The sequence below is a fragment of the Gavialis gangeticus genome, unplaced genomic scaffold (genome assembly GCF_001723915.1).
Source record: "Gavialis gangeticus isolate Ggan-Ray unplaced genomic scaffold, GavGan_comp1, whole genome shotgun sequence".
In the NCBI taxonomy this organism is placed as follows: Eukaryota; Metazoa; Chordata; order Crocodylia; family Gavialidae; genus Gavialis; species Gavialis gangeticus.
In genome coordinates, this window is record NW_017729004.1 from 36955734 (window position 1) to 36978154 (window position 22421).

Genomic DNA, 22421 nt, shown 5'->3' on the forward strand with positions numbered 1-22421 from the left:
TCTGCTGGCAACTCTCCTATTAATGCAGCCCAGTATGCTGTTAGCCTTCTTGGCAACAAGGACACACTGCTGATTCATATCCATATCCATCGTATTGTCCACCGTAACCCCCAGGTCCTTTTCTGCAGAGCTGCTGCTTAGCCAGGCAGTCCACAGGCCATAGCAGTGCATTGGATTCTTCCATCCTAAGTGCAGGGCTTTGCACTTGTCCTTGTTGAACCTCATGAAATTTCTTTTGGCCCAATCCTCCAATTTGTCTAGGTCACTCTGAACCCTAGCCCTATCCTCCAGTGTACCTACTATGCCCCCCAGTGTGGTGTCATGCATGAACTTGCTGAGGATGCAATCCATCTCGTCTTCCTGATTATTAATGAAGAAGTTGAACAAAACCAGCCCCAGAACCGACCCTTGGGGCACTCCACTTGATACCAGCTGCCAACTAGACATTGAACTATTGATCATCTGTTGAGCCTGACAGTCCAGCCAGCTTTCTATCCATCTTACCGTCCACTCATCCAACCCATTCTTCCTCAGCTTGCTTGCAAGAATGCTGTGGGAGATGGTATCAAAAGCCTTGATAAAGTCAGTCATGGTATATTACGTTCACTGCTTTCCCTACATCCACAGAGCCAGTTATCTCATAGAAGGCAATCAGGTTGGTTAGGCATGACTTGCCATTGGTGAATCCATGCTGACTGTCCCTGATTACTTTCTTCTCCTCCCAGTGCTTAGAAATATGTTCTTTGGAGACCTGCTCCTTGTTTTTTCCAGGGACTGAAGTGAGGCTGACTGGTCTCTAATTCCATGGATCCTCCTTATTCCCTTTCTTAAAGATAGGCACTATATTTGCCCTTTTCCAATCATCCAGAACCTCCCCACTTTGTCATGAGTTTTCAAAAGTAATGGCCAGCAGCTCTGCAATCACATCAGCCAACTCCTTCAGCATTTTTGATTTCTATAGATTTTTATTCATTTAAATTTTCTGGACCATGCAAAATTAGGGGTGTAGGGGTCAGACAATTTAGTAATGACAGTATACTGTTAAAAGCTTTATAAAATCACCTGTTAAAATATAAAAAAATAAATATCCATAAATCAATACCTGATCATTCAGGAACTGGGCTGGGCTCACTGGAAGTATGGCCCCTACCGTGATCACACAGACATGGGACAGGATGGGCTTGGTGAGAGTTTGGTGCTTGATCCTCAGCTGGGACTTGGACAGAGCAAGTGGCTGGTGGCATTGGGCTCCTGGCAGCCCTACTTCTCCAACCCCTCTACCAGCACAGCCCCCAGCTCCTGTAGTTGCTGCCCAAACCACTGCCAAAGGAGCAGTGCATAGGCAGTACAGCCAGGGCTACTTCCATCCTGCCTGCAGCAGCCACCGTGTGTGTGTGTGTGGGGGGGGCACCCCTTGCCCCAGATTTCCTTACCTGTAATTTTTTTTTTAGTCTTTAAAATTAAAGACATTAAATGTAATGTCTTTACATTTTTAAAGTTTCTATACATTTTGATGTTTACTGATGGAAATATTTTTCTGTTGGTCTGTGAATATCAGGTGAAATCAACATTTATCAATATTTATAGCTAAAAATGAATCCTATCAAGCCTAAATATATAGCAGACTTGTCAGTTCTATTGGTTTTCCCTCTAGTCTATAGATTTTCCCTATCGATTATAAAGAGATTTCTGAAGAAAATCTCTAGCCCATAAAGATATTTTCATCTGTATGGCTGCCTTTCTTCATTTATTTTTAAAGGTCTTTTAAAAATAAAATTGGTATAGTTTTGTCAGGAGGTGGGCTTCAATCAGCAATGCAAAAATCTCCTTAGTTTTGCTCCAAATCTATGATGGACAGAGATTCAGTCACTGACTGGAACAGAAATCTTATGTGCCTTTCCCATCACTTCTATTACTACTTGTAGCAGTTTGAAATTCAAAGAAAACTAAGGACAAAAATTTCAGAAGCTCCTTAATGATTTAGAACCTTAAATATTATGTTCATAAGTAACTTCAGGCCTGGATAGATTATATTACACAGATGGACCGCACATTGATTTTATATACTGCTATAAGTCACATCAGGATTCAGAGCAGACAGACATGCACACATCCCGAGGCACCTGCATGCAGTATGCTCCTAGTACTAAGTGCTGGCATAGGTAGCTGGGAGCAGGGTTTCTCAGACCAAATGGCTACTCCCATATGAGTAAGGTTACCATATGTCCAGGTTTTCCTGGACATGTCCTCTTTTTTGGACCCCTGTGTTGCATCTGGGTGGGTTTTTTAAAATAAGAGCAACTCTCTGGGTTTTCTGCTTTCCCAGACTAGCTGCTTGGGGCTAGGAGGAGCAGGGAAGTTGATTGGCTGTCAGGGGTCACATGCTCCCCACATGGGCTCTGGCAAGGGAGAGAGAGAGAAAGAGAGAGTGTGTGTGTTTAAGGGAGAGTACATGCATGCGCAATACAGGAGCTGTTTCGGCAGCAGGGCTGGGGGTGGGGGGCAGGGGACTACGGGTTGGGAGTGAGGGGCATCAGCAGGGCTGGGGGACAGAGGGCTGCAGGTCGGAGTGAGGGGCATTGGCAGGGCTGGGTCAGTGGGTCCGGAGTGAGAGGTAGCAGTAGAGCTGGGTGGGGCGGTGGCTTGTCAGTGAAGGGCAACAGAATGGGCAGGGGCAGGACACCAGCATGCTACTCCCCTCCCCCCCAATCATATCATTCCTATGACAGGTGTCCTCTTTTTGGGACCTAGATATATTGTAACCTTAAGTATGAGGTACAGACAGACAACATAGATAATCAGTGTAGGTTACACCAGTGTATTTTTATTACCCCTGATCATTTCAGGGATAACTGTACGTCAGACTAGGTGCAGTTACCCCGATGTAAGGGTTTGTCATCCCTTGTCATCCTTTGTAAATGTGTCATCTGTCTGGGCCCTTATACATTTAGAAGTCTAAGTCTAATTTTAAATGAGGAGATGGAGTTTTCAAATACAATTAATTATCGTGAGACTCTTGATAAAATCACAAGTGCTGGCAACACTGTATCATAATAATTTGAATCTGACTGATAGTACTGTAATGTAGAATTGAAAACAAGACCTTGATTCCCATTTATAATTAAGCGCCCCCCCCACAACACACACACCACACACACCACTCTGGAAGTATCAGATGCCCTAAAATGGGTGTAAATTACATTTTGACTAGAGACAGACATTCAAAAAGCCCGAGCCTGAATTGATTCACTCTTTGCAGTTTAGTCTAAGCTGTGCAGCTTAAACTGATTGCTAGCTGGACAGACATGTTCTGTTAAATCAGGAAATGCAGGCACATGCCTGCAGTGGCTCAAGCCAGAAGCCAGGGGCACTAGAGCATGCCTGCCAGCCCCTGCCAAAGGGAAGAGAAGAGAGACACCCTCCAAGGCTTTCACCCCTCCCTGCTGAAGTGGAGCAGGTGTAGCCAGGCACCAGCTGGGCTAGGATGACACAGGGGAACACTGTCAAGGGCTGCCTGTATTATCAATTTTAAAAATGGGGAACTTGGGGGACAGAGAGATGGTGAGGTGCCTGTAATCGCCCACCAGGCCAGTGCTTGAGCCTGGAATAGAATTCAGGTTTCTAGAGTCCAGTCCTACCACTCAGGCCTGTAGGCCACACAACCTTTTGCTTTAGGATCTCTGTTTGGCAGTTATTACAGAGCTGTCCTGCCTTGAAGAGAGTTCTAGACTTAAATCTAGCTGCTTCTGTCAGGGAGAGACTTCCTTCTTGAGCTCCCTGACACAGGGGGATCCTGCCTCCTGCTCCATTTCTGGGGCTTCTCCTCTGTGTTGTGCCTGTTTAACCAATTGGTGCGAGACAAGTTAGGGCATCTGAGATAATGTGGGTGCATCTACGTGAGACTGCTCATTAGCGCATCACAATGAAAGCATATTATCGTCACCTAAAAGACATGTGCCAGCACTACTGTGCAGTAGTGCCGATTACAGCACATTAGGTTAGTACCTATTATTACAGGTACTAAACTGAATGTGCCATAATTACAGTGCATTAATGCACATGTAGATGTGCCCTGTGATACAGTAGAGGAGCACTGAGTGTGAAGTTCTAATGCACCCTGTGTATGGGGTTCTTTGCATCATATGCACAAAGGGGTGTGGAAGGCTTCTTTTGCACTATCTTCTGTGTTAGGGTTAAGGCCACTCAAAATCTGGCCCTCAAAAAACCCAGAGATCCATCATAATGGAGGACTAAAATTGTTTGATGTAGGAAACTTGCTTTTAAAAATATCCTTCTTAGAAATATCATCCCCTCAAGATAAATGTTTATATTCTGCTGTGAATGAAAGGTTAGCTAGGACAGTATGCAGCAGCCTCAGCCCCCTACAGTTTTACAGGTGGTGTATACAGGAACTCTTTTATAGAAACCATATTTAAATTTGTGGCGCAGGATAGTGACATTGATATGGCTTACAGATTTTTTTTTCGAAGCCTTGTGTGAAACAAATAGAGAAGGCAGAATGAGTATATTTTAACTGCAGCATGGAAAAAAATATAGCATTCTTAACTTGTACACTTGATCTGAGCCTTCAAGAGGCCGAGAAGTGAACACTGGAAACTTTCCAAAGTATTAAGAGCATATTAATATTCAATATAAAGTTTTAAGTAGGTTTAATAAACCGTGCATGGATTAAGAAATAGTTCATATTTGGGGGTTAGCTGAAAGGTAATTCTAGTAAATTTTAAAGCTCTCCTTGAGATACCAGAACATGTTAGCATAAGGAACAGACTGGTTCTTTAAATACTGTAATTTCAGAATAATGTAATATTCTGAAACAAAATTGAAATGATGTAAATTACATTTTTTTATTTTAACAAGCAAGGGAAAATATGATTTCTGAAGTAACAAGCCTCTAAAATATAGATCTTTTTCAATTTTTACTGCTGTTTAACAGTCTTGTGGTAATTGTGGTGAAAAAGTTTAAAGCTTCCAGTGTCCCAGGATATTTCTGGCTAAAAAGTGATTGTAGATCTTAAAATATAAATTTGAAGGAGTAAATTCTGTAGACCTTAACTGGGCCTCCATACTTCCAAAACTTAGTAATGTCAGATGGAACTTTAACACCCATTACTGTACCAACCATTTCTGGACTTGGACTTGGATATCTAATCTACCAACTACAGCACAAATAATTGTGGGTGTGGAATTAGGAAAGCAACTTGTTTGTTCTTATAAAAATGAAAACATTGTTTAGCAATCTGGCTGTATGTATACAAAACTTCCAAGCCCAACTCCCTACACAGCCTGACTGGAGTAAAGCAGGAGGAGCTCTAGGACTCCTCTCACTCCAAGAGCAGCTTGGGATAGCCATAGAAGTGGGTGGGAGAGGGGGGAGTCTGAAGGGAGAAGATGAGCCACTGAATGTGGACAGAAAAGGAGAGGGCAGTGGCAATGAGTAGAGGGTGCGTGTGCACCCTCTGAGAGTGCTGGTGCACCCCCTAACAGGCTGTGCTCCCTGCTTAGGTGATGGGTGGGGGGGCTGGCGAGAGCACCAGTGCCCCCCATGCGAGCACCGGCCGGGGAGTGCAGGCGCCAGGTGAAGTGCCACTGGCACTTCCGGGAGTGCCACTCACGCTTCTTGGTCAGCATGATCGGCTGTGGGGGACCGCCCCTCCCCGCAGTTGCTGACTGGCCACACCAGTTGCCTATGGGAGAGGGTGCTAAGAGCAGGGATTCTTACCTGCTTCAGGCACTTAAATTCCCTGGCTGCTGTTCCCACAACTCAGTCTACTTACCCCAGTTCTGGAGAAAGGGTGGGAATGTGGGTGCAGCCACCCCTGCAGTGCTGGCCATTGCTCCTGCACCCCCTTTACAAAATTGTGGATCCAGCCATGTATAACAGTGTTAATATATGCTAAAAAATTTCTCTGCTGTTCTCAGCTTATTCACTCAGCTCCTCCAGAGTACAGTGTCAGAGTGCTGTTCCTTTTTTAGGATTTAGCAGCTAAACAGGTAGTTTAGCTCACATTATCTCTAGTGTGCATGACAATGAATCTTCTCACTCTTTGGGAGGTAATAGAATGGGAAGGGAGGTAATATAATGAGAGATCAAGATAAAGAGTAAATATTGCTGCATTTCAACTTTTGTTGAGGACAGTATCTTGGCAGGAAGTAGCACTCACATAAAACACTCTTTGCCAAGGGTACTTGGCTAACCTTTTAGTTTTGGCCACTAAATATCCAATCTTTTTGTACCACATTCTTCTCTATTGGAGGCTCCCACCCTCCAATACTTACTTGATTTGAGTTGTTTTTTGTTCAGTAGATGTGAGAAGTGACAAAGGAAAAACTACAAGTTTTGCCAATTTACAGTAAGTATCACTACTGGGAACTCTAAGCAAATGTTGACTTTTATATAAGAATTACTATTAGAAAGAACAACCATTAGGGAAGTAGTGTAGCACCTTATCCTCAAAATGCTATCAAAACAATATTTACCCCTATTCACAACAGCGCTGTAACAGTCTGTTGATTTTTTGGCTACTAAAATCCAGTTCAGATCCATTTCTGTGTTTTGAAGGAGGAGGCGTCTTTTCTGATTCTTTTGAGGGTCACCCATTCTCAGCTGTTTTGCAGCATTAAGATGGAGAAAAGGACAACATAAAAATAAAGAAGAAAAGTAGAAAAGAAAAAAATTAGCAGAAATGACAGAGGAATAGAATTGGAAAGGGAGAGAAAAATGTGTTCTTGCCCTTTCCCTTTTAGTGAATAAAGAAAATAGGCTCCCACACATGAAAAGAAATGATGATAACAGTTATATTGTATTATAGTCAGACTGCTCTCATGCTAGTAATTAAAAAAGGTGACTATTGTGATATGGATTGTAAATTAGGCAGTTTAAGTGTTTATTTGATGTTTGATCACTGACCCAGTTGGATATTGACCTTTGTAATTATGAGTAGATATCTGACTTTGTTGACTTTACTTAACAATTCAAAACTTGGTTATCCTTGGAACCTACCGTGTCATTTCAGAGAAAATAAAGGTACTTTTAATTTATGCCCATGGCTGTCTGTTGAAAGGGTTTTTGAACAACATATTCTATTTCACTGGATCAGATTAGCTCCACAGATAGCAACTGAAAACTTAGTTCTGGAGTATAGAATGATAGAAAATTAGGGTTAGAAGGGACTTCAGGAGGTCATATAGTTCAACTTCCTGCTCAAAGCAAGACCATCCCCAACTAGATCATCACAACCAACTCTTTGTCTAGCCAGGACTTAAAAACCTCTAAGGATAGAGATTCTACCACCTCTCTAGATAATCTATTCTAGTGTTTTACTACCCTCCTAGTAAGAAAATTCTTCCTAATATCTAACCCAAATTTCTCTTGCTGCAACTTGAGACCATTGCTCCTTGTTCTGTCATCTACCACTACTGAGAACAGTCCAGCTCCATCCTCTTTCAAACCCCACTTCATGTAGTTGAAGGCTGCTATTAAATCCCCTATGCCTCCTCTTCTCTACCGTAAATAAGCCCAGTTTCCTCAGTCTTTCCTCATAAGTCATGTTCCCCAGCTCCCTCACCATTTTTGTTGCCCTCTGATGGACTTTCTCCAATTTGTCCACATCAATACTGACAAGTGCAGGGTGCTGCACTTGCGCAGTAGTAACCAGCAGCACACTTATAAGATGGGAAACTCTCTTCTTGAGAGCACGGAGGCAGAAAGGGATCTTGGAGTCATAATTGACTCCAAGATGAACATGGGCCGACAATGCAAGGTCATGGTTGGCAGGGCTAACCGGACCTTGTTGTGCATCCACAGGTGCTTCTCAAGTAGGGCCAAGGAGGTGATCCTCCCCCTCTACACGACACTGGTCAGGCCACAGCTGGAGTACTGTGTCCAGTTCTGTGCGCCCCACTTAAGGAGGGATGTGGACAACATCGAGAGGGTCCAGAGGAGGGCCACCCGCATGATCCGGGGACAACAGGGCAGACCCTACAATGAGAGACTGCGGGACCTGAACCTGTTCAGCCTTCACAAAAGAAGGCTGAGGGGGGACTTGGTGACCGTGTATAAACTCACTAAAGGGGACAAGAAGGGTTTGGGAGAGACTTTGTTTCCCCTAGTGCCCCCAGCATAACAAGGCATAACGGCCATAAGTTGTTGGAGAGTAGGTTTAGATTAGACATCCGTAAGAACTACTTCACAGTTACGGTGGCTAGGATCTGGAACCAACTTCCAAAGGAAGTGGTGCTGGCTCCTACCCTGGGGGTCTTTAAGAAGAGGCTTGATGCCTACCTGGCTGGAGTCATTTGAGCCCAGTTTTTCTCCTGCCCAGGCAGGGGGTCAGACTTGAAGATCTACAAGGTCCCTACCAACCCGACTTCTATGATTCTTTCTATAGTGGGGGGCCCAAAACTGAACACAGTACTCCAGATGTGGCCTCACCAGTGCTGAATAGAGGAGAATAATCACTTCCTTTGACCTGCTGGCAACGCTCCTACCAATGCATCCCAGTATGCCATTAGCCTTCTTGGCAACAAGGGCACAGTGTTGGCTCATATTCAGCTTATTTTCCACTGTAACCCCCAGGTCCTTTTCTAAAGAGATGCTTCCCAGGTTCCCAGCCAGTCAGCCCCCAGCCTGTACTGGTGCGTGGGTTTGTTCCATCCTAAGTGCAGGACTTTGCACTTGTCCTTGTTGAACCTCATGAGATTTCTTTTGGCCCAGTCCACTTTGTTGAGGTAACTCTGAATCCTAGCCCTACCCTCCAGTGCATCTACTACTCTCTCCAGCTTGGTGTCATCTACAAACTTGCTGAGCATGCACTGTATGCTGTCTTTCAGATCGTTGATGAACACATTGAACGAAACCAGCCCCAGGAACAACTCCTGGGGCACTCCACTTGATACAGGCTACCAACTAGACAGCCATTGATTACTAGCCTCTGAGCCCGATGCTCCAGCCAGTTTTCTATCCACCTTACAATTCATACATCCAGCCCATACTTCCTTAGCTTACCTGCAAGAATGATATGGGAGACCATATCAAAAACCTTGTTGAAATCAAGGTATATCACATTCACTAGTCTCCCCACGTCCCCAGAGCCAGTGACCTCATCACAGAAGGTGGTCAAGTTGGTCAGGCATGACTTGCCCTTGGTAAATCCATGCTGACTGTTCTTCTTACTTTCTTTTCCAAGTAAGAAGAACAGTCAGCATGGATTTACCAAGGGCAAGTCAAGTGCCTCAAGATTGATTCCTTGATGATCTGCTTCATGATTTTTCCAGGTGAGGCTGACTGGTTTGTAGTTCCCTGGATTCTCCTTTTTCCCTTTCTTATTATGGGCACTATGTTTGTCCTTTTCCAATCATCTGGGACCTCTTCTGATTTGCCAGTTTGCCATGAGTGTTCAAACATGATGACCAATGGCTCTGCAATCCCTCAGCAAACTCAGGTGCATCCCATTCAGCCCCATGGACTTGTGTATGCCCAGCTTTTCTAAATAGTCCCTAACCAGTTATTTCACCACTGTTGGCTTCTTACCTCCCCAAACTGTGCTGCCCAGTGTAGTAGTCTGGGAGCTGACCTTGCCTGTGAAGACTGAGGCAAAGCATTGAGCACTTCAGCCTTTTCTGCATCCTCTGCCACAAGGGTGCCTCCCCATTCAGTAAGGGACTTACACTTTCTCTGATCCTCCTCTTCCTCCCAACATACTTGTAGAAATCCTTCTTTTTACCCTTTGTGTCCCTTGATAGCCACAACTCCAATTGTGCTTTGGTCTTCCTGACTTCATCTCTGAATGCCTGAACAGTGCTGTTATACTCCTCCCTAGTTATTTTTCCAAGTTTCCACTTATAAGTTTCATTTTTGTGAATTAGTTTACTGAAGAGTTCCCTGCTAAGCCAAGCTTGTCTTCTGTCATAATTGCTAGTCTTCCTGGGCTTCAAGGTGGTTTGTTCCTGTACTCTCAGTAAGTCTTCTTTAAAGTCCTGGACTCTTCTCTCCCTCAGACTGGATTCCCAGGGGATCCTGCTCAGGAGTTCCCTGAGTGAGTTGAAGTCTGCTTTTCTGAAGTCCAGGTTCCTTACTGTGCTGCTCTTCATCCTTCTTTTCCTCAGGAACCTGAACTTAATCATCTCGTGGTCACTGCTGCCTAAGTTAGCAAATTGCCCACCAATTCTTCCCTGTTTGTGAGCAGCAGGTCAAGAAGTGCACGGTCTCTAGTTGGCTCCAGTTTGGTGTTTTTATGTTAATACAATAGGTGTAATAATATATGGGAAAGTGAATATAGTTTCATTTAACAATTAAGAAATACAGGTTGAGTTTTTTATTGTTACTTTGTATTTTGTTCCTTAGGATCTTCTACTATTTTAATACTATACTGTGGAGGTAAAAGGTAATTTGCAACATAGCAATATGTCTTTGTGAACAGTAACAGTTTTCTGGTTTTTGTATCAGAAATAAGTTGCCTCATTGTTTCCCCTCTTTTTATGTCACTTTCCTGTTCTAAAGCTCATTTTTAGTTCTCCAGTCTTAAAGATGTCACGTAACATGGAATATAGACCCAGGTGCACCTTAATCACAAGTCACATCTTAGTCTAAATGCCGTCGTTTGAAAAGCATGCCTGGAGGAGATGCTTCAGCCATGTCCTCATCTGTGTTTCCATTTTTCCCATGTGCTTACTGAGTTCTGTTGTAAATCTAGTCAGTTTTATTTCCCCAGAGAGCATTTCTCTTATATTTTCATACACTATTGGTGTTACAGATTTTGGGGGGAGGGAGTTTGTTTTGTTTTGGGTTTTTGGAAAATCCTTTATCGTATTATTTTAAATCATATTGTCATTGTCTTTTTTCACTGCCTAGTGCTTATCAGCTGCCAGCTCCCCAGTGGCTGATAGAGGCACAAGTCTGCCCAGGTCAGCCCTGTGACATTTCCCTCATAGACTCACATTTACATGGGTCCCAACTTACTTGGATCCATAAGCATAATTGTCACGAGGAAGCTAGCTATAATAATATTCAGTCTTTTATCCCTATTATGGGTAGCCCACTATCACAAAATCACAAATGCTTGGCTGAACTGACACTTTATCCCAGAAATCCAGTATTTTAAACAGCACATATCATATCCTCAAGTCTGGAGTCAAGATTTACAAGATCCAGTACAGAATAGAAAAGGAGCACTTCCTTGTTCTGATTGTGAGTTTTTAAAACCAGTTTCATCCTAACCCTTCTGATCTTTCTTCTCCACTTCTCATTTCTCAATTTCTCTCACTTGCTTATTAATATTTAAAGTATACAGGCAACCCTCATAAAAATGTCACTGAAATTATCAAAATGCCTGAGGCTGAATCAATTCAGTCTTTGGAGGCTAGTCTAAGCTTAAAATATTAAACTCAGATATCAACTGGACAGACATTTACTTTTGATTCAGGAAATGCAGCTACATACCTGCAGTGGCTCAGGCCAGAAGTCAGGGGGCACTAGAGCTCTCTGGCACATAGCCAGCTTGGGTCGTGTGTTCACTTCCTCTTCCTGCTGCCCCCAGATTTTCAGTCCAGAATCACGGCAGCAGGACTCTGTAGGGTTGCTCATCAGTTCCTCATCTTGCTTCCAGGGCCTCTGGGATTTGTAATCCACAGTGGCAGCCAGCAGTAAGGGTAGCAAGGCAGGGAAGCTCTGTACTCAAGGGAAAGGGAGTTTACCGCCCCCCACCCCAGCCCATAGCTGGGGTTTGCCTAGGGAGGGTAATCCCTTCCTTCCCCCCCACCCTCCAAAGCCTTCTCTGTTGGAGCAGACAGCACAGCCCATCCCAGGGCTGGAAAGTATGCTGGGATGCTAGTGGACTATGCTTTAACTTGAATCAGGAAAGGGTCTGGGACAGAAATTTCATAAACCAGTTTGACCCAAATCAGTTAAGTCTGATACTACTTTCAGCCAGGTTTATCTTAAACCAGTTTCAGCCATTTTGAAACTAGTTTATGTGCACTGAATTTCTGTTCTGTTACAGGATTCAAACAATTTCTGGTTACTTAAACCAGTTCATGTGTAACTTCTATCCCTAGCCCACTAATCAGTCCCCTGTTAATTCACCTATAGTCAGCTTATCTACCTTACAAAGTTGCTGTCATTATAACTATGTCAGCATAGTCATGTCATTGCGTTAGTGGAGACTTGGCATATGCTGGCACAAGGGTCTTTTCAGTTGGCATAAGTAGTCTACCTCCCCAAATGACATTAGCTAAACAACTCTTTTCTGTCTGTATAGCTCCATCTACAGCTGCACTCTTACTAGCTCTGGTGGAAAAATTTTATATAGACTAGACTAGACCAGTGACAACAACATAGGTGTATATGGACTAGCTAGGTGCCCACTTTGTAGGTTGAGTTTTTATGGCATATATAAGGATATTAAAAGTGTCAATATTCTATGCAGGATAACAGTGTATTATTATTATGTCATAGTAATGATTATCTGCATACCAAAACCAAGTCCACCATTTTCACTTAATCAGTTTCTCAGATAAAGCATAGAAAATAGCTCTTGCATTGTGCCTTGACTCTAAACATTTGACTCTGGTTCCTTTAAGCAAAGGATAAAATAATGCCTACAAGTCATAATCAATAATCAAGTCGCTGGAAAATGCCACATAGACATTGTCTTTAGTGTACAGTACTATGTCACAATCCTTGTAAACTGCACCCTTATTCTGACAGCTAACCCACTGGTCCCTGGATTTCCACTGATCACTGCTGGCTTTGAGGCATAAAATGACTGTCAGTGCCAAATGATTAATTTGCAATTGAACAATAGTGATCTCTGTATGAAAGAGATTTGTAGAGCAAAGGAAACATTATGGTATCTGTGATTTTTATCACTCGTGATTTTCTGCTGGCCTTAGTTATATTAATCTGTACATTTTGTGCATTGCCAGGCTGTAGCCCAAGAACTCCAGAAGATTCAGGAAATGTGGCAAGGAATTATTCCATAACTCAGCTATGCTTGTCTATAACTCATCTCTAACAAGTTTCAGTTTGAACTATGTTTTATAAACTAAAATAAAAAGTTGGAACTAGAACTGATATCAAAACAAAAACTTACTGTTTAGAGGCTAGCTAGTGTAGAAAAATTACTCTGCTAAAGCATATTCTACATATTGTGTGACTTAGTCTTTCATTATGTCAAAATTTAAAATTCAGTAATATATACCAGCACTGTGATTTAAAAGTGTCAAGTTCAATACAAACCCAAGAAGTCACAATGGACTAAATGGAGGATTCTGTTTCATTCTTCGCTTCTAGTTGCTTATTTATTTTTTATTGCTTTTTAGAAACTGAAAATATGTAAACAATATTTTGTGTTAAATTATTTTGTAATAAAAAGAATAAAAAATGTATCTTATAAAATGATTTCTGGAATAACAATGGAGATGTATTTGCCCAATTATCTTATCAAATAGCAAACATGATTAGGTCTTGTATTGTTTTTTAACAATATATTTGAACAGTACTGTTTACTTCAAAAAAAGTAAAATTATGCTTCAGTTACTATGTGCATATATAGTCAGTAAAAATGTAAATGAGCAGTGTGACACAAAAGAAAAAGAATCAACTGCTTTTGTTCCCAGTATTCAGTCATAAATATAATTTCAAATCTCAAAAGAGCGTATAAATGAACTTTAACTATAAGGAATTAAACTTTAGCTGCAACTCTATATGGAATCCTCGGCATTGCCCTGAAATATGAAACAATATTTCATTTTGTGGTTGTGTACAGTCCTACTCCTTTGAACTTCCCATTAAAAAATGCAATATGCACCATATTTATAGAGATGTATCCAAGCCAAAAATCAGACAGTTCTTGTTTTATTCTATCTAATTTTCTCTCAGTGAATCCAAATGCACCATGAATCCTTGTCTCTCCTATTATTTCAGTCTAATTTCTATACTTTTCTGTGTAAGTATGTAAATGAAGGTATAAACTGGCGAAGATAGTTGGAGCCAGTTTCACTATATTCTTATTATTGCATTTATTATGCAATAATAATCAATCTCATATTAAAAGATTGTCCCTGCCACAGAGAATTTAAAAAATACATAAACAAGATAGACAAAAGAATAGGAGTATGAAAAACAAAAAGAATAATGCCTTTGTTAGATATGAAGATCTGAGTTTCAGAGGGAAGCAGTTTGCCCAGGATTGTATGGGAATTCTCCAGCAAGACTGGAAAATGAAAGCAGACCTACCAAGTGCCTTTCAAGTGCATTGCCCTTAAGTCCATTCTTCTTCTCATGTGGCTTGTGACAATGTTAAACTGTGATGAAGAACCCTGCTAGAGAATCCTCCACTATGGAAACATGATGTATTATCTCAAAGTAACTACTCTGTTTACAGTATTAATGGAGGCAGGTAAGGGACAGAATAATACGTACCATAAAGTAGGTCAGGGCTGTCCAACTTCTGGGTGGCCAGGAGATGCATGCCTGCTGACCCCACTGTGCGAGATCCATGCCCCCAAGGCTGTATGCAAGCACTGGCCACACAACACGCCACACTGTGCATGCTCCTCACCCTGCACCTGATGACAGCTGCCCCTTCCTCCCAACATCACCCTGGCTGTAACTTGATTGCACCCCCATGCCATGCTGCACAGATTTTCTGAGCTCCTATGAGCTGCCCAGGGACTGGGACAGGCAGTGGAAATCAGAGGAGGGAGGGGAAGCCTAGGGACCCTGGCAGCAGAAGCAGCTGGAGCAGTGGAGGGAGCAGCAAGTGGACCAAAAGCCACAAGTTAACCCTTTGGGGGCTGCATGCATTGGACATCTGAGGTGCAGATCATTCTAGCTGAAAATGAGACTTGGTCAGGACTGGGAAATCCATAGCTCTGTGAAGCAGCTTCTGCTAGCAGACGTCCTCTAGAACTCCTGCAAGTCAAAAAGCTAACTGTTCTGTTTGCTAGCAGAGCATCTGCAGAAGCTTTTAATGTTCTGTACTCTTTACAGACGTGACTTTAAGAAAATTTTATCTTCCCCACACTTATTAAACTGAGATAATGCTTTCAGCTTCACTTTTCTATTTACTTTATTCTGGGTTTCACGTAGGTACTCATGGATCTTAAAAATGAGTCATAAGTGGGGTAAAATCATCAACAGGGTATTTCTAGTGGAGTCCCAGAGGGATTGCTGCTAGGCCCACCACTGTTCAACATTTTCATCAGTGAGCTGGAAATTAATATAAAATGACTGCTGATCAAATTTGTGGATGAACCAAAGGTTGGTGGAATGGTAATGATAACAACAGGCAGTCATATGGCGCATATGGACAGATGAAACAATTACATCATTTTAGAAGGAGGGCAGGGAAAAGGAGGACTTCCTTCCATGTATCAAGCTAATCTTGTGTAATTGTTTTGTGTGTTTGTTCCACCCTGCAGTAGTTGAAGCCAAAGTACAGTAATTTAGCAGCTGTTTCATTCCAATGTAAATTGCTGTGGTTTAGTTTCACTTGCTGCTCAATCCAACCAGACACACAAAACAGTTACAGCGCATCAGTCTTGTGCATGCTTATTGTCAGTAAGTCCATCAATCCCTTTAAAAGAAACATAATTGTCTTGTCTGTCTGTAGCCAGCACAATCTGAATTGCTTGGTAAGCTGTGTATAGTCAAGCAAAATGGACTTAATTACAGCCAAATGCAAAGTTTTACAGGCAGGAATAATGAAAGCGGCCATACTTGTAGAACAGGAATCTGTATCTTAAAAAATAGTTACTCTGAAAAGAATTTAAGAGTTATGGTGGAAAAACAATTGAACAAGAGTTCAATGGGGAAAAGGATGAATGTGACCTTGGATTTATAAACAAGGAAGTAATAGATGTGTCTACATTACTATACATTTATTTAGTACTTGTATTAGTGTAACAGACTGCCAATGTGGGCTCACCAGATCGGCTTGAGATACTTACCCTGGGCTAGAAACAGTGCTGGTGAGCTCTGAGCGACCCCAAGGGTGGAGCAGGGGAGCCCTGCCCTGTGGAAAAGGAGAAGCCAATAGAAAGAAGGGGTTTTCAATCCCCTCATTTGCATGGAAGGGGGATGGCCAGACTTGGGGGCCAGCCACCCTGAGCCCTGGTTGGCCAGTTTGCAAGCCAGGGTGGGACTGCCGGAGGGGATAAAAGCAGCAGCCGACCTGGCATGGGGGCTGCTGACAGTGACTCTGGGTAATGGTGCAGGAGGCCTAAGGAGAGCTGGGGTGAGCTGACCCAGCAGAGCGAGCAGAGAGCCCATCTGAAGAGCCTCAAAGGTCCTGGGAGAAGGAGGCAGTGGCAGTCAGCCGTGCCTTCAGCCATGCAGCAGAAAGGGAGCAGTGGCCAGGGCTTGGGGCAGAGAGCTGGTGCCCGAATGCCCCATCACAGTGTGCTGGAGCCAGGTGTCCTGGAGGCTAGGGGTGGCAGTCAGCCTCCCACTCCACTGCAGAGAAGGGACAGTGGCCCAGAGTGCAGGCAGCATCCTTATGTGGAGCAGGGAGCTGGGCCGGTGAGTTGAGGAAACCCGTTACCTTCCCTGGGGAAGCGGGACAGCAACAGGCAAGGCATTGGGATCCTGAGGAGCAGCAGACCACCAGGACGAGGGTCCTTGGGAGCTCGGGGTGCAGGCTGGTGCTTGGAGCAGGATTGGCAAGCTGCGAGGAGTGTGGGGTGCCCAGCCAGTCATCTGAAGCAGGGGTTTAGAGCAATAACCCCTGGGAGCTGCCTGTGCTGCTGACCTTCTGCCAGTGACTGCTCCAGAGGGGACTCAGTCCTGTCCCTTGTTCTGCAGCTGATTGTCATCGGATGGAGTCCCTGAGCTTTGTGCTTGGGTCATGCTGATTGCTGCAGGAGCCTACTCGGTTGCTTGTTGCTTGCCTTTTTGGTTGCCAGGGAGTCACCCTTCAGCCTCTTTGGGGGGGTTGGGGTTTGATACACTTTGATTGCTGCAGTCCAGAAAAGCTTAACCTGTTGCAGTCTGTCACTTATTGGGAAGCCTGTTGGAGCTGCTGGGAGTGACCACCTTGCTTCCTTGTGGTAGCTCCTCAGCAGTGGCTGAAAGCTGCCAGTTACCCTACCTGTGGTTCTTGGGTCAAGGGTTGACTAATGCATTCTGGTTTGTTTTGTGGTTCTGGTTATGCCATTTAAGTTCACTTGTAAATAGCCTTTTCTGTTATTCTTGTTTTGTAAATAAAGTGCAAATAGTTAAATCAGTTAAGTGTTCTTGGGACCACAGGCTGCTCTGTGGGGAGCAGGGGCTGTCTGGAAAGCAAATTGGTACTGGCCAGAAGCCCTGCCCTACTCTCATCACACCATCCCTGATATTGGGCAGGGGTAGCAACTATTGGGCTGCCACCTGGGTTACATTAGCAAGTACTAAATAAATGCACAGTAACAGGAATTAACATCTTTTAAGTGCTGCTACAGCACAGTAGCCTAGTAATACTGCACAGTATTAGCACGGTCTGTGCTGTGCTGTTGTGCAGTATTTTTTGGCTACTGCGCAGTCAGCATCTTGTGTAGATGTGCCCAATGAGAAGACATAGGTAATTTTACTTTTGTGTATGGTACTGGTGAGATTGATAATGGAATATTGAGTCCAGTTCTGCTCTTTCCATCTTAAATGAAGCTGACAAAATGGATAATGTGCTGAGAGAAAAAGTGATGTATGGGCTGGAAAAAATGGCCTGCAATAAAACATTTAGGACAGTGGTCACCAACCAGTGGATCTTGGAGCCTCTTGCAGTAGATCTCGGGGCCTCTTACAGTCAATCAGAAGCTGGGGGGACGGTGTGCTGAGTGCCAGTGCTGAGGTCAGTCTGTGGGGGAGGGAAGGGGTGAGGGCTAGAACGAGACCCCCATGATGAGGGACAGGGCCGCGGAGGTGGGAGCAGGGGTAAGTTGAGTGGGGCCCCGGCCAGGTGTGCCTTACCTTTTTTTTCCCTCTTCCTCAATCTGTCCCCCCCTTCCCTCCCACAGACTTACCTGCTGGACCAAGTGAGTGCGGGATGGCGGCGCATGGTAGATCTTGGGTTGCTCTTAAATGCCAACTTAAAAAGGTTGAAGACCACTGATTTAAAAGATTAATCTGTCTAATTTATCAAAAAGAAGATTGAGAGGTGACTTAATTGCAAGAAAGAAGTACACTCATGGGGAGAAGACTCCAAATCCTAAATAGCTCTTTAATCTAGCAAAGAACTAGTAACTGGATTCAAAATCAGCCACACAGATTCAAAATAGAAATTGGGCACAACATTTTAACAGTTGAGGGTGATTAAGCATTGGCATTCATTACAAAGGGTACTGGGGGACTCTCCATGTCTGGATGACAAGGTCAGACTGGAAAATCTAATGTTTGCTTCCGTCCTTAAACTCCATGAATCTAAAGCTGACAGTACAAATGTAATTCAGTTGTGGTCTGTATTAAATGTCTGTAGCCCTCACTCGGCATCTGGGCTTCCCTTTTAAGATGGAGATACAAGGTACCAGGGGCACCAGTAATTGAAGAAGCCCAACTGTGACTTGAAATTGAGTCACAGTTCCAAAAATTGGAGGATTGGTAGGGGAGCAGCAGAGCTGCATTGTTATTAATGGGGCCTCTGTGTGGATACCTTTTGGTCCTGAGAAATCACTGTGGTCTGTGGAAAGGCCTCACCATCTTACTCAGTATAAAAATTAAGGAGTACTTCTATAAGAAAACCCCCAAGATATGTCCTTCCATTATTTTCCTCCCATTTTTTCTTATGGAAGAAAAGATTACCTGGTTTCATATATAGTTTAATTTTAACAAGAGCATGTTAGACATTGTAGAACTTTTAAAAAGAGATCTGTTAAACCCTTTCAAGAGTAAAAACAAAAAAAGGCAAGCTCTGTAGGAGATATCATTTTAAATAATTATATATATATAAAATATTCCATATATATATATTCCATTTTATATATATATAGCCATTTTTAAAGTTTTGTAGTTCTCACATCTTAAGAACTTAAAAATTCTTATTACTATACTGACATGGTTTAGAAAATTCTTTACCAATTAGGATTAGTACATTTTCATACTCATAATTTATTTTCATTTCATTGTGAATATTTATACTGCCTCATTTGTATAAGAAGAGGTACCCATTTTAACTAAATCTGTGTTTAATTTAAAGTCTTAAAATTGATTGTTGAAGTGCCAATGGAGTTTATTTTACATTCAACTGATCAGATTTCAAACATCATGCAGATTTAGTATCAATTTAATGGAGAGCTAACTGTTTCCATGCTTGTTAAAATATATACTTTAAGACCTGATGTGATGATAACTACAAGAAAGAGAAATAATTGTTGTGGCCACCAGTAGTATGACAGTGCTAAAGAACTGATATTTCAGAACATATGAAAAATATTTTGTTGTGGTTTTGCTTTTAAAACATATATTAAGTTTTGTAAGCAATTTAGGAGAGGAAAAAACAAAATGCATTTATATTTTTCATATACTGTTCTATTTTTATTTAATATAGGAGAATAAGAAGTTATTTGTTTTTAAAAAAATATTTAGAACATTTTGAATATCACATGTGAGTCATTACCAGGGATCTAGGTTTCCATCTGGTATGGAAAAACGTGGTAAAACCCAGATTTTCTCATTTTAAGGAGAAAAACCCAGATGTTCTCCTTTAAAGGAGAAAAATGTGGGAAATGATGGGTTTCCCCTCGCAGACTGGCAGAGTTCCAGCCTGCAAGGGGCTGCAGGGAGAAGAGAGGAGGGCAATCAGCAGGGGGCGCCATGCGCATGTGCACATGCAACGTGGAGAACAGTGCCCCGCAGATAAGTTTGGCGGGGTGGTAGTGGAAATTCAGGTCCCCATAGTGAGGGAGGGAGGGAGTTGGGCAGGGCTGGGGCTGGGACTGTTGCCCAGCTGGGGCAGTGTGTGGGGCTAGGGGTCCGGGGCACAGCCGTAGGGCCCAGGCGAGGAGTGGGACTGGGCCATGGGCTGCTCATCTGTGGGGTGGGAGGGGCTGGCTCTCCCCTGTTGCCCACACTCTGGACGAGGCATGGCGGGTATGTACTCCCCAGATGTGTGTATGTGGGGCGGAGGGGCTGCCCATTGTGAGCTTGGAGCTCCCTGCCCAACTGCCCTCCCCCGGGGGCCTCTGGGGCTCAGCGGGTGGGATCTGGTGTGGCAGGACAGAACAGACCTGGGTGGGGAAGCTCAGTGCTGCCACTGTAAGCCCCGTGCTGGCATGACAAGGCACCCCTGGCCTGCCCAGCAGCAGTGGAGGTGGGGATGGGCAGCAGAGTAGGCAGCCCGAGCCTACAATGGGCAGCCCACACCCACCCCTCCACAGGCTCTGATCTGGCCATGCTGCCCATAGAGGAGGGGGAGCCAGGCTCTGTGCTTTGCTCTGCTGCAGCAGCCACCACCTCCTGTGGGCAGCAGCCAGGGCTCGGGTACCGCTGTGGTGGACAGGGGGCTGTGGATCCAGGTCCCTGGCCCATAGCTCTGGCAGCTGGGGGCTCCCTACAGCAGGGCTGGAGGGTGGGGAGTGAAGGGCAATGGCATGGGCAGGGCACTGGCATATCAGGGCTGCTCAGAGCCACAAAGCAGTTGGAACTGCATCTTGGTGAGCAAGGGGGCAGGGAGAGCTCTGATTTTCCATGATAAAAAACCCCAAATCACATGCCAAAATATATAGGTATTTAGAATTTATTTTATTATAGTGATTGAGGCACTGGAAGGCTTCCAAATTGGTAGAAAATTATAAATATATCAATAAAACTTTGTGTTCAACTGATACCTATATATAGAGTGGCGTTTCATTTTAATCTAGGAAAAACACAGATTTGGGGGATTTTAATCAGATAATTTGAGGGGTTTTGGTGGGTTGCAGTTTAAAAATAAATTAAAATCAAAGAGTTTGCAGTTTTGAAACAGAGAAAACCAGGATCCTTGATCATTACACTTGTAATAGATACGTAAAGACTGAATTATTGCATGATGGATCAAAGTGTGCTTACAGTTTAAAAACAGTGTTCCTTAATGGAAAGGACATAATTTGGAGTGGGAGAGATGCATTAAAATTGAATTACATGTTTTCTCTGTAAACACCTTTATAAAACAAAGCAAGTTTATAATATATTTAATAGTTTGAGCTGTTCCAGAAAGGTTACATATTTTCTGAAAGTACAGCAGTTAGCCTTTACAAGCCCTCAAAAAGCAGTATCCTCTGTAGGTTTACAATAATCATTAGTTAATCATGCACCATGGCTCCCTCATTTTCAAGAGCAGATCCAGGGGTGTTCAGTGGCATTGCCATACCCTTTTTCAGACTATGTTGCAGGAGCAGCTGCTCGAGACTTTAAAGTCCCTGAAGCAGGTAAGAAACAACCTCTCTTTGCACCTCCTTCCTTCCCCCATGCTCAGTGGCATTTCCCTTCCCATTCCCCCCCACCCCTGCCTACCACTGCTGGTGTCTCCACTGTCCCTGGCTGCCCCAGAGGCTGTGTGGTTGGCCAGATTTAGCCAGGACAGTGGCAGTGGCAGGTGGGTTCTTCCTTCTTACCCAATCCCCTGGGTGTTCCCTGCCAGCCCAGGAGCAGACTCGGGGAGGGGGAACCCACCCACTATTACCACTGTCCCCAGCTCATCCTGGCTCCCAATGCAGCCGCTCCCAGCAGTCCTAGCAGGACTGGGGCAGGAGTGGCTTGGACCAGCAGAAACAGGTGAGGATCCCTGCATAGAAATGTAAGTAGAGAGGGCAAGTGGGGACTGGGAGGAGAAAGGAGATGCCACTGAGCATGAAGGGGAAGGGAAGAGGGGTGCTGAGAGCTGGGGGGGAGTTTCTTTCCTGAGTAAGAGACTTTAAAAAATCCCACATGGGGCTGCTACTCCCATGGTGTTACTGCCTGTCCTGGTGGGGGGAAAGGCTAGAAGTGGGGAATGTAGCCAGACCCCTGAAGCACTGATTACAGCTCCCACAATCCCCTTTTAAAAATCCTGGATCTGCATATGGAAGTCTTTGCACAGTTGCTGTTTCCCTGGATAGACTACGCCTTCTTGTCACAATGACCTACATATTTTGGTCATATATATGTACAACAGCCCTTTAGTCAAGCTAAAACAAATCTTTGATGGTGCTCAGCTTGTCAAGTGATCTAGTTCATTCCATAACAGTGACCTTCCTTTTTGTTATTTACTGTTTCTCCAGTTTTGGAGTCAAACTTTAAATTGAATCAACAATGGTTTTGTTTTCTAACACATCATTGATAGCAGTATGGGTCTATCAGAGCCCATCTTTATTAGTAAGTTCCTGTAGCAATGAGATCATATTATGCATATTTATCATATATTAATCATTGTATTATTTTAGGGAGGCAATCAGACAGCTACAGTAATTGCCTTGTG

At 43.6% G+C, this 22421-nt stretch overlaps 1 protein-coding gene across 2 annotated transcripts in view; it reads left to right on the forward strand.

The window, feature by feature from the left end:
* The window catches only part of ARMC4 (armadillo repeat containing 4), a 247586-nt gene that overhangs the window by 65577 nt on the left and 159588 nt on the right, over window positions 1–22421 (forward strand). For both annotated transcript variants that reach the window (XM_019508240.1, XM_019508241.1), the window contains one exon: window positions 22387–22392. In XM_019508240.1, the coding sequence (XP_019363785.1) occupies window positions 22387–22392 (6 nt within the window). The remainder of the gene's footprint in view (window positions 1–22386; window positions 22393–22421) is intronic.